The sequence below is a fragment of the Thermobia domestica genome, chromosome 2 (genome assembly GCF_964235325.1).
Source record: "Thermobia domestica chromosome 2, izTheDome1.hap1.1, whole genome shotgun sequence".
Taxonomy (NCBI): Eukaryota; Metazoa; Arthropoda; class Insecta; order Zygentoma; family Lepismatidae; genus Thermobia; species Thermobia domestica.
In genome coordinates, this window is record NC_137455.1 from 178,279,120 (window position 1) to 178,292,901 (window position 13,782).

General features: G+C 35.5%; 1 protein-coding gene across 6 annotated transcripts in view; it reads right to left on the reverse strand.

Annotated features, from left to right (window-relative positions):
- tgo (Aryl hydrocarbon receptor nuclear translocator homolog tgo) overlaps positions 1-13,782 on the reverse strand; it is a 538,844-nt gene that overhangs the window by 189,576 nt on the left and 335,486 nt on the right. For all 6 annotated transcript variants that reach the window (XM_081748036.1, XM_081748031.1, XM_081748012.1 and 3 more), the window contains one exon: positions 4,603-4,683. In XM_081748036.1, the coding sequence (XP_081604162.1) occupies positions 4,603-4,683 (81 nt within the window). The remainder of the gene's footprint in view (positions 1-4,602; positions 4,684-13,782) is intronic.

The window sequence follows — 13,782 nt, forward strand, 5'->3', positions numbered from 1 at the left end:
AACTTCTGTAGGAGGAAATGTTGATTGAATTACTTTAATTCAAAAGAATTTTTTTTTTTAAATATAAATTTTCTTCTTATTTTTAAGAATTTTCCGTCATGAGAAAGTATCAATCCACGTTTTCGGAAGGGTAGTTATAATAGAACCTTTAACTATGTTACTGTTCAGTTAGTTGCAATTTGGTTACGCGATATCCTCGCAACCAGAAGGATACGATCTCCTCGCTGAAGTTGTAGACGGCCAACAAATATCGCGTAGATATACTCGTAGTAAAATAATGGTAATCTGATTGCTAATATAATTTCAGAGAAGCTGAAGCTATATAAGAAAATCGGGAGGTCCTGAAAGCAACTGGAATTGTAGGGAAAATAATTAGTATTAAATTTCCCGTAAATCTAAATCTTCCTTTTTGCATTAATTAGGCAGAACATGAATTCCTGTTATGTCTAAAGATAAACTCAGCATAAAAATATTTTGTTTGAAATAGCACTATGTACAAGTGAGCACAGATTTAAAATGCACTATTATTACTAAACATAACAGTGAAGTGTAGTGGTACATTGTTTCACACTATTGAAGCTACATGTGCTGAAAATGTACAATGGAGAAGTCTGATATGTGGCAACAGATGGTAATAAAGGAATTTGGATCTCATACTATGAATTTAGTTCAAATCCATAACGCCAATAATATAACATAGCAAAATGTCGGCAGTGTCACAAAATATTGATGCATTTGAAAAATGAAATTGAGTGATGCCATTTTTACGTCCTGTGTCAGCTCCGAAGCTATATAGGAGTGGAAAGTGAGATCCGAATCACTATGAAAGAGAAAGATAACAATGAAATGCAAGGTGAAAAGTACAACAAAAACATGTCCGAGCCGGGATTGAAACCCGCTATGCCTAATATGTCGATTGTCTAGCCTTCTAGACCACACCGCTATCTGAGCCGACTAAAAGCGAAATGAGGTAGTAATAAAATGATATTTCGAATGTGAATATGGTAATATTACAGTGTACAAACATAATCATATGCTGATGACCTTAAAATATTCAACAGAATTAAAACAATTCAGGACTGTTTAGAACTTCAGAGTGACTTACAAAATCTTGACATTTGATGTAAAAATAATAAATTTAAGTTAAATGTTCGTAAATGCAGTTATTTAACATTCACTAGAAAAGAAAAATATATTCAATATAATTATTCAATATTAGGGGCAAAACTGAAAAAGCTTGATTTCATAAGGGATTTGGGAGTTATTTTTGATTCAAAATTATCCTTTATTCAACATATTGAAACTATTTGCAAAGCAGCCTACAAAAATCTTAGATATATTTATAGAGTCAGTAAAGATTTCCAAAATGACCAAACTTTAATTGTGCTGTATTATGCATACGTCAGGTCGAAATTCGAATATTGTAGTAATATATGAAACCCTAATATACAGAAATATTCATTTTTGATTGAGCGTACTCAAAATAAGTTTTTAAGACTTCTTACACTTAAGAAAACAAAATTCTACCCAAAATTTGAAAGCTACATTAACCTTGTTGAAAATTTTAAATTTGAAACATTAGAGCCCAGGAGAAGAAATATTGATTTATTATTTTTACACAAACTCTTTCATGGCAAACTAGACTGTCCTGATCTTAACGAACAAATATGTATCCAAGTACCAGCCACTAAATTGCGCACTGCTTCGATTTTTTTTTTTTTTTTGTATGACAGCGAAAACAAAAGTCTGCTTAAGATGCCCTATATGGAGAGTTAGTGCAACCGACAACAGGTTAGTTAAAGAAATTTTCAACCTGGATGTACTGGCAATGGATATAAGTAGTTTTAAGAACTCTATTAATTCTGTAAGACAAATGTAATTATTACCAATAGCTTTATTAACCTATATAATCTGTATAACGATATACTATGTAACACTGTAATTAGGCCTGTGCCTGTTGTGTTATATGTCAATAAATCAAATGTAGGAGAGGAAGTAAAAGAATATGTCACTTAACACGAAAGACAGAAACCAAGAAAGTGCTCTTCCAAATATTGATAAGATAATCTGGATAACCAGCAGTGGTGGTTTTAGCGGGTAGGCACGGGCCTACCCAAAAATTTTGAAAACTGGAGACGACGACTGGAGAGAACGCTAAAAGATACAATAAAGAGTAAATATATTTTCCACTATTTATACTAATGGTAGATAATTATTTAACAAATATCATCAACCACTACTGTGAAAGTATTTTCCTACTGTCATTAATCAATCAAACGTGTATATGTATCCATAAGCGAGAGAGCGGGCCTACCCAAAATTAAAATCCTAAAGCTGCTACTGAGAACCAGTTTACAGAATTACAAAACACATGTTTCTTTCCTCGCGTGTATCATTTTACTTTCGCGAGTTGTCTGCTTATTCATCGGGGCTACAGAAGTATAATACAAAATCCTCACGTTTTTCTAATACATTTCTTTATTATCTTTTGTTGACACATATCAGACTTCTCCATTGTACATTTTCAGCACATGTAGCTCCAATAGTGTGCAACACTGTACCACTACACTTCACTGTTATGTTTAGTGATAATAGTGCATTTTAAATTTGTGCACACTTCTATATGGTGCTATTTCAAATAAAATATTTTATGCTGAGTTGGCAACACTGCTTCACCTATGACAATACTGTTTATGGTTTTCGATAGGCATTTTGTTCTCATTATATTGTGCAACTTTTGTTTTGATTGCTTTAACGGTTTTCAAGATATTCACTTTAAACTTACATAATTCCATTACATAATTTTTTGGCTATTCAAATTTTGAAGCCCCCTAGCTCCTATCCTTCTGGTCGATAGCACCTTGGATTTTGCTTATTTTCATTTCTCATGATGCTCTATCAGATGTGCTATGTGGCAATCAGATTTTAGCGAAAACTTGTGGGACACTCCCGTGTCAGGAGTTTTAAAGTTTATTTTTGGCACCAATGTAATTATGTAACGCCGATAAGGTTTTTGCTACACAACTTGTACTAAATGTCGGGAGCACATGGGCATTACAACAGAAAAGTGAATATCATTATTTTTCTAATTTAATAGGCAAAAACTGCGTAATGGGTGTTACATGTGAATTGTTAGCTTGGTTTGACAGTGATATTTGTGCACTTATGCTAGTTCTAAGGCTCTAAGAAGGGAATTTGAAGTTAGTTACAGAACGTCCTCTTCTGAAGACATGAATTATGGTAAGGGTGAGTAGTGTGCGAATTAAGGGACATTGTACCGGAGGTGATGAAGTGCACTGCAGAGAAAATAATATCTAGGAGATATTGTCGGATGAGGGACTCCCTCTCATCCCCCTGTAAGTCGCACACTCAGGGTAGTGCTCAAATAGTATAAAAACGCAGTATTTCAATTGAGTACTCATAACATACTAGAAGTCTACTTCTTCATCAGAAGCCCAATACGCTGCTATTGGAAGTATTCACTTAGCAAATTATTAGGGGCTACATCGCGACAATTTTCAAATTGAGTATTTTTCTGGTGCAAATATGCGTGCAATTTAATACTAGTACATGTAATTGACTAAACAAGATCAGCCCCCATTCATTTACCATCATCCAGATGGTAGGCATCCTATCTATTACAATTGCAAAACTGGCCACATTTCGGTATGGATGCATCAAACAGCACACAATTTAGATGGCATATGTAGAAAAGTAGATTACATGTGGCTCAGTTCCAGGCGAAATGACAGTAAAATGAACGTGAGATTACTTGCCAGGTTATATCGGATCCCTGGGGAATCCCTCACACACATCTTGCAGATGTTTGAAACATACATTTTTCAATCGAGCAGGTATGACTTCGAGTGTCATGTTCTAAATTGCACTCTCTGCGTATCGTTGTTTTAGCATTACAGCCCTCTGAAGTTCATTTTCCCACGCTTTCGGCACATTATATCGCCGAAGCTATCCCTCACTGAAATTATTATATATATAAATCCCATGTCAATTTCAACGAAACTTCCCATTATCCCTTTTCGAGAAATTAATGTCAATAATCACACAAAATGAGATTTCCCCACAGGGTGTCATCGCTGAACTGAGAGGCTTATATTCTGGGCAATCTTGCATCCGATAGGAAGGGTATTATGGTATACACTCTTGCATTGATTTGACTTTCACGGCACGCTGTTCGACAATAGCAAAACTAATCCACTTTCTTTCTAGTCTACCTCGTATATTTACTACTTGTTGCAAATTACGAACTACAAAACTACATCCAACTGCAGTTTAGACTTAACCATCCCATTTGTTACTTGTTTTAAAAATTGAAAAAAGGTAAATTTTCTATTACTTTTCTAATAAAACTGAATTTCAATGTTTATAGCAGAGAAATGAAACAAGTCTAAAACTTCCATCGGAATGACAGTACAAAAATATAAGGTACCTCTTGTTCAATTTCCCATGGAAAATCAATATTTTGTATTGATGCGAAGGTTCACACCCTAAAACCTTACAAATTAGCGTCTACAAAGAAAACGAATAAATTCGTAACCTACAAAAAACCAAGCACTCAAAAGCAGCCACGGAGTTAATGCTCACCTGGCAAACCTCTCCTTGTCCTGAATACTCTCCTCTTCCAACCTTGCATATTTACTACCACTCGCATCCTCTTCATCAGACCTGTAGAAAAGAAAGAAAAAAAAAAGTAATTAGCTTCAACATATACATTCAGAATCTATCTATGAAATCTGAAAAGAAAATCAATAAGATGTTAGAAAACTTGAGAAAGGGTTGTGAAGAATTAAGATATCCTAAATTAGGATAAATTAGAATATCTTCCAAAATATTTCTTTCCGCAGGAGTGTGTGGGGACTGTACTGGGACTCTTGTGATTTTGATGTTACGGAATGTAATTTATCTAAGATCCGAGAAGGTAAGCCATTCTGAGCGTATACCTGAAAGAGTCACTGCTTTTTATTTATTTATTTATTTATTTATTTATTTATTTATTTATTTAATCTTCTGATGTGTAATATCCCTTGAAACGAACTTGAACGCGCACGAAAAGAGCCTGACCTCAGTTCTACGGATTTTCTTCATTCTTCAATTTGTACACTGTTTGAAAAGAAATAAAATATGCAAACAACCCGTTATATTTCTGATATTTAAATACAGTTGCTTATGTATTGGTTATCCGTCTGTGCATAACCGTCAATAAGGAAGTAAACGGAAAGATTTATTAATCTTTCAAATTGACAGTTGTTGGTTGTTTTACAGCTGATTTTTTCACTCGATATTAACAAATGTATATTTTCCTACTTCCATCTTAGAGCTAGCAACGCACTTATATCTATTATCATAATGTTTATCTCTATGATTATAAGAGTTTTCGCTCAAATTCATAAAATGAAGATGAGCTCTTTCAGTTTTACGTCACCGGTTATTCCGTGTAGGTGGTAATTATGAGAATGAGTGAAATGGTAGAATGAAAAAAAATGGAACGAAACGGGAAAAACCTCTCATTCAGTAAATGGAAACGGAAAGACGTTTTTCAGTTTTTGAATCTCATTTTCCGAATTTATCTCCACCTCAGTTCCTAATAGTTTTAATCGGTCGTATGTGTTCCTAATTTGCAATTAGGCTCGAATTCCATGGCCGACCGCACTGATTGAGAATCCTTACTTCAAACTACAACTTTTAGATGCTTACTAATGACGATAATAATAATAATAATGATAATTCCTTCAGATAATTGCCTATTACTCTAAAAATGCTTTCCTCCTGATAAATTGCTTCTGTGTGGTTATGAAGTGTACATTTTAATATCTGAAAATTCTATTTTTATCCAACAGATTGTATCTAATACACAGGCATCACTTGCAGAGGGCAGTGGCAAGTGACCCCTGAGTTTCAGAAATATGTGCTTTTTAATCGATTGTATATTGTTATAGTAATAAAAACCGAAAGTCTCAAGTCGGTGGAGCATCTTTTTTTACCCTGGCAAATCTTGAAATGAAGATCCTGATTTCACCATATTGTATTTATAATATCAACCATAACAAACATGTCACTTTGTTTATAGCGTAAATTTTTATTTCCGATCATTATGCTCTCGTAGCGTCATTTCAGATTTTGTCAGGGGGCAAGGTTATTCAAAGAAAAAAAGTTTCACGTTTTTATTAGTATATTAATAAAGAATTTTAAACAAGGCATGTGTTTTGAAACTCATGGGTGACAATTGCTCCTCTGTTCTCCTCAAATGACGCCCCTCTTATTACTATGTTCCAATGATGAACGGTCGGTAAACACACTCGCAAGACAGAAAACACCTGTGACAATTTAAGAAAAGATTGCCTGGCAACCCTGATGCAACCTATGAGAATCACCTCTTAATTTACAGAAGTCTAGCGAAATTTGGTCTTTTACAATCGACAGTTTTATCAGTGTTTGTGCAGAGCCCTTAAAGTAAAAGGCCTATCAATTACAATTCTACCTTTGCACACGGATCGTTGAGGGAAGGCTTATCTCCTCAACTCTTCCCATGGTGGCGGGAAAAAGAACCAGATATTGCTTCCACTATTTTCAACTGCGAAAATATAGTATTATCAATAAATTCAATAAATATTAAAAGAAAAGTTGTAGCTTTAATGTCTCTGGTCATAAATAAAGGATATGTGCTAAACTGAATTGTAGTTATAGTAAAGAATTAATTATCGGAATGAAATCTATGGACGGAGGGAACACAAAACCTTAAGAAAACTCACGTACAATGCTGTTCACTACGAACTTCATGTATCGTTGTCTATCCAGGAAACTACATATTACGGGCTTGGAAACTACATATTACGGGCTTGGAAACTACATATTACGGGTTTGTACACTCTGTACACAATTTCACAAACATTTTGAGGGACCAACACCTTGTTCGTGGGTTTCCACATGGTTCTCCCGTTTCCTACAATTTTCTTCATTCCACTATATCGTACATCCTCATCCTCATGAGTCTCTCAACCTTGGAGCATGACGTTAAACTTTAAAACTTACTTGTCGGTCTATAATTATGCAACCAACACGTCATTTGTGGTAGGTTGGTTGCATAACTTACCCCTGCAAGTATACAAAAAAAATTTAATGTTAGTTGAAAATCAAACACCGGATTGAATATAGGATTTCCAAGCACTGTATGTTGTAAAGGAACTGTTGAATCTAGTACACTAAAACTACGGTGTAACTAAGTTTTTTTTTTTTTTTTTTTTTTTTTTTTTAAACTCATAAAAAGCAAGCCGAGATGAAGCGAACTAAGAAGCTTCCGGCATACAAAGCTTTGGAACACAGTCTCTATGTTGTCCAGTCGAGCCTGTCCCTGCCCTTGTCCGAGCCCGGCTACCAAATATAGCGATCTTTATTTCTTGGACGATGGGCTACTTGTCCACCGAATTTCGTTTAGATTCGCTCAGTAGTTACTGAGAAATAAAGTACATGCAAGGCGTGTCGAGCTGAGCTGAGCCTATCCGAGCCCGTCCCTGGCCGAGCCCAATCACCAAATATAAAATATAGATTTTTTATTCGGCTGGCAATGAGTTATTTGCCCACTAAATTTGACTCAGATCTGGTTCGTAGTCACCGACAAATGCAGAACCACTTGCAAAGCTTGTGGCCCTGCAAGTGGTTCTGCAAACGGAGCCTGTCCCTGGCCGAGTCCGGCCTCCAAATATAGCATTTTTTTTTAAAATTCATTTGACAATAAGCTATTTGTCTAATGAGAGGACCCACGGAATAGCATACTTCAACAGAGTCACCAACGTGTTTCTCGGTACGGAGCAGACAGTTCGGAGTGCAAGCGTTTTTAGGCGTTTGCAAACATAAATACGGCCTGCTATTAGAAAGTAAGACGAAAACAGGGGTAATGAGTCATCAGATCATTTCGCGTTTCCCATCATCGGCAGTTCACTTTGCATGTCCTCAGCACTTTTTTTTTTCTTTTTTCGTTAAAGCGTTGCTGACGGTAATCATTGACGTATGATCAGGTTATGCAACTCGAGTCGGATTACGGCTGTCGCAATACGTTGTTCAAGTGTTGTGCGTTCCGCAGTCATGTTTGCAGCATTCGCTCTTTGGTCATTAGTGACAATTCTCTTCAATGATTGGCAACTCTTGATTTCCTGTTATTCAAGCTTCTCTATCATACACTATCACCCTTCACCGATATTTTGCCATGAGATCTGTAGTTTTTCACCGCGACACACGTAACACACTGACCACCTTATACATACGTACTAACTAACCGTATGGTCTCCATTTGGTCATTCGTAACCCAGATGTATTTCATTATGCATCATCAGCGCCTGTTTGATACAACATACACCCCCATTCTACCCCGCCTGACGTACTGCAAACGATCACCTAGCATACCACTAACAAGGCCAGGCTCAGCATACGCATCCCCAGTGTTGCCATCTCGCAATCTGGCATATTGCAAACTATAGGTGTTTCCATTATTTTGACAGACATCTCTCTTTAAAAGTTTTTATCACACTCTCTCCTTAACTGATGTAATGTAATGACACACTTGTAACTGTATCACGTCGGATTTTAATTTGTCATCACTAGGGCTCGGAAGTTGAAGACCTAAACATTGCCTAAAAAGGACCTAAAAACTAGAAAAAAGGACGTAAAAATAAGATCCAATTTAATTAGAATTACATATTTTGAATATAATGCTCAAGAAATACAGGCTTCTGGTAGGTTAACAACTGTCCCTCCACAAACTGAAGTACAAACTAAAATAACGAACTTCCCCACCCTCACCAACTTGCTGGAGGACATTGTTACACAACCTTATCTGACTTGTGATTGTTGCAGATCTCGATTCGAGTTAATGGTCAGTAAATTTATTGTTGAAAGATGAAGTACAAAAAAAAAAAAAAAAAAAAAGTTGAGACTTATAAAAAGCTTTAAAACAAAAAACGCCGAAAAAGGCAAAAAAGGACAAACAGTCAACCATTTTCTGGCCTACAATGACCCAAAATGAACATACATTATGTTAAGCCTCGTCTTCGGGCACTCGTAAAAAAGAAGATTTTTCCTCAACTTCCGGGCCCTAGTCATCACAATTAGATATACTGAACTACGTTTACGTTTAGTGATATTAATAATACAACCCACTTTCAAACGTTGTTCCATTTATATCCATCAAACTTAAAAGAACACGTGTGCATTTACTCTATAGCTCTCGTGATGATCCATACCGAGACGACGTTTTCTTTTTCTAGTATGTATGTCTTCATTAAAACAGTGCATAAATTGAGCGGAGACTGCTTGTGGTGAACCAACACTTTATCACAAACAAGTCAATACATGTTATGCGTACGTTAAAGTCATTCAATACGCAGAAACAATCAGTGATGCATTGCTACAATTTTTCGTAGGTATACGCTCAACCTATGCTCGTAAATATAGCATGTACTTATCCCGTATATGTTTATTTTCTTATGAATTTGAGGTGAGTATACGCTGGACTATAAGATAATTAGGTAGGTATACGCCGTATACTCCCGTATACGCCCCATTACATCCCTGGAAACAATCATCACTAGTTAGCTAATTACGTTAATACTCAGTAATGAGAATACACACTATGTTTTATCTCACAATAAAAATGAAAACAGACGAAGAATGAACTGACTCTTGGGTAAAATATGGAACAGCTATTTTTTTTTTCAATTTAATACATTACAAGTACAGAAAGTATATATATAGGGTGTTCATTTATTATGTAGCCAAAATCCACTGGTGAAATCCTCACACCAAAACAACTAAAAACAAAATGCCCATATGAACATAGGGCGAAAACCGCGTTGTTTCAAAGTTACGCGATGCCGAAAACGAGAAAAGTGTAACTTTGAAGATACCTAGCTCGATGATGATGATTTTTGAGTTTATCGTCCCGTTCAGCAGCGAGGCTATATGAGACGTGGACCTACTGATTAACGTGGAATCCGAACCACATGAGCTCCCGCCGGGAATGATACCTAGCTCGAAAACTATAAGACATATTAAAGGCGGTGAAACAAATATCACAGGAACTAGTACACTCTCTCTCTCTCTAAACATCCGTGTTTCAGAGTTAGGTCGTATCGGCGCAACGAATTTTATAGAGGGAGCTGGGATACTAGAACTCTGATTTAAGCACGGATAGGAAGAAAAAAAAAAAAAATGTTTTCATAGAAAATGTCTAATTATCGCTTTATCAAGCTGTTATGTCGCATACATGAGTATTATCATTTATAAATTTCACAATATCACTAATTTTAATATCTGTAATTATGCAACTACACATAACAGGGTTTAACATCAAAGAAAAGTGGTTGATAACACTTACAAAGCAAGTTCTAACACTAAATATCATTTGATAACGGTGAGCTAAGCAAGATAAATGTTATAGAAACAAAAGGTGATAAACAAATAATTGCAGTGGTACAGAAACCCGAAATGCTGTGAAAAGGAACATCAGGACAAAAGATTCGAAAAACTATTTTTTCTGAAGAGCGGGTGTAGCATGGTACGTACCTTCACTGACATATCACTTTTTCGATCCAACAGTAGATACAATAGATACTGCGAGTAAATGATGATTAAAGAAATGATAGAATAAGAAGTTGCAGGAAACGGAAGACCTCGAGTAAATGTTAACAGGATGTCGTCCACCACGAATTTACGTACTATGACGTATTAATCAAGTATACATATTTTGTGTTTTGCATACGACGCTGAACTAGAATTCACATAACAATAATTATAACGGATGCTCGACGTGACCTCCGTCAGCCTCAATAATGCTCTGCACTAGTTCACAGTGATTCACGTACACCAGTGGTTCTCAAACTTTCCGATAACGCGGAGCCCCTGTTCATTCGGAAAGTGAAATGCGGATTCCCTTGCAATGCTATCTGAAATTTCACATCGTGTTAAAAAAATATACTAATTAGAATTACCAGATAAGAAAAAGATCAAGAAAAATAATGTAATAAGTAATTTATTCTGAAGATTGTTTCCTAGTGAAAGAAATTTCTATTGAAAATACAGTAACTTTCAAGACTAAAAATCGATTTTTTTTTTTTTTAAACAAAGGAAATCCAGTTGATAAACAATGTTCTCAAATGTGTAGTCACTAATGTGAGAAATGAAATTCTTTGTGTTTGTTTATCCATGATTGCATTGAAATCTGGAATAAGTTTTGTCACCATCAATCTTAGGTCCGATTCCACATTACGACGATTTTGCTTTAAGTTTTTAATACTGCCAATGGGAGAAAAAGTCTGCTCACGTAAGTAAATAGTAGGAAAATGCAGTAACTGTTGCAATGCCTTTTTAAACAACTCATCCTATTCACAGCGCACATGCAACCAAAAGCTACAAAGTTCATTTTCTTTGACAACGTTTTTTCATGAAGTATCGCAGGATAGTTTCAATAGCTGTTCTATTAGAGAGATTCATACCTTTTATGTCATGGATTTCTACATTAGTGAAAGGATTTTCAATCCAACCATTACATGTTGTGGAACAGGAATATACTCTCAAAAACTTGCAGTTAATGCTCTAAAGTGTCGTACAAGTGTTTTGTGCATTTCAGCAGAGATTTTTTCACCTAAAGAATCACTGAAATCCTTGAACACTGGAAATAATGAACAGTTATTGTTTTGTACTCGCACTGCCAACAGTTACCCCCACCTCTATCTCCGGAACGAGGGGGAATGGACACTATGTTCACATAAGCATTTTTGCTTAGAATGACCTCTCCTATCACCTCCCAAAATCTTTGAATTTCCTCACCGGACACTCTATATTATACAAGGTTGGCAAAAACCATGGTTTTTATTGAAAAAAAAAAAAAAAAACAGGTTTTTTGGTTTAAACCCGGATTTTTGGTTTAAACCAGGTTTTCTTGGTTTAAATAATTTACTCTATGTATTTATATTAGATATGGACAGAAATTAGTTTGTTTCGCGTTGGTGTTATTATGCAACAACAAGGTTATGCTGGAGGGAGTCACATAGGCTTAAAGCGTAATCCAAATCGCTTCTCGGCTTCATCCAAGAAAAATTGTCAATTTGGACACGAAACCGGAACTAATTGGTTACAAATGCGATTGCCGACTCACTCACGAAGGACTCCTGATAAAAATACATTGTACTGATCTTTGCATAGGCCTAGTTGTTAATTTAATTGCCAAGAGTAATTTCAGGAGGACAAAAAGAAAACTTACACAAGTAAAGACATTATACAATTATATATAAATCGGAAAACTCCCGTCGTAGTCATTGGGAAAGTCCTGTTATTACTTTAAATTGATTTGTATGTAAAATTTTAAGGTCAACGTATCATAATCACTATACTAAAACTGAGGTATTAAATTATAAATTTGGTATGTGGATATAATTCAATAAAATTAAAACAAAGTCAAATACAAGCTGATGTTGGAAGCTGCGTAGACAGTTGGTAAATTTTGCCAATTTCTATCAATATATTTAAGCAACGTTATAAAACAACAGGCATTCAGGCAAGTAGAAATATATAATTTGGTTTCGTTTCGTATGTTTAGGCTTAACATCCGTATGAAATACCAAGGTTATCACAGAGAAGACTTTCGCTTAAAGGGATATCTCGAATCGCTACTTGGTTACACTTGAAAGATGGGTTGTGGTTCGACCGAGAATTGAACACGGAACCCCTTGATTAAAAGGTGAAAATACATAAACGAAATGCAGATGGTTTCATATGTGGAGACGTCACCATAAAGCTCACATGATTTAAAGCATTTCTCGTTCTTTTTTTTTTTTTTTTCGTTTTCTTTGATTAAAACCAGTTGGTTCTTTTGAAAAAAAAACAGCTGATTTAAACCAATGTTTAAACCACCTTGGTTTAAACCAGCCAACCCTATATATATATATATATATATATATATAAAAGCAGTGCTACATAGCAGTTTGGAACACAAAATCACAAATATGAGACGGAAACGACATACTGCACTGCAAAATGTAAAAAATCTCTTATCATAATTTACTACTGATGTGAGTCACTTACGCAGAAAAAGAAAAAAAGTGTAACATTGTTTCTCATTCAATACAGAACGGTGCACTTTCGATGTCTCACGTACTAATAGATGTTTAGTGATAAACATTCGTTCGCTCGACTGGGGCAGCGGTGGTTCAGTGGTAGAGTGTTCACTACTGGTGCATGAGGTCTCTGGTTCGATCCCAGATCGCGCTAAGTGAACTTTGGGGTGATCAAACACGGTGTTTGTGTGTTTCTTCGGGGTTCTCCCGTTTCCTCCAACTTTTTTATTCCATCATTTCATATATTATTACCTTCTTCTTTAACCTACCCAGCATAAGCATGAAACGTAAAACTCGAACACTTTCATTTTCATTCTCTCAAAACATTGGTATCTTTAAACTTTCACGTAATACTAATATGGAATACTAGTTTTTACTGAATATTTCAACGAAGTGAGTAGAGTACCACAACAGGAACACAGACATTATTGTGTTTCGTTTTTCCTTGTTGAAACCGTACATATATTGCCGTGCTGATAAATTGCAAAATCCAAGCTTGAAGAGAAGTTACAAAGTGTGGAATTTGATCGATCTGCAGAAATTTTCTCGTCTACAAAAATAGCAAATAAAACACTCTCTCTTGATTTCAGAAGTACCTACTATTATTAATTTTGGAAACACCAGCAGTTGGGCTGGTACATCAACTTCAAACGAAGATCTA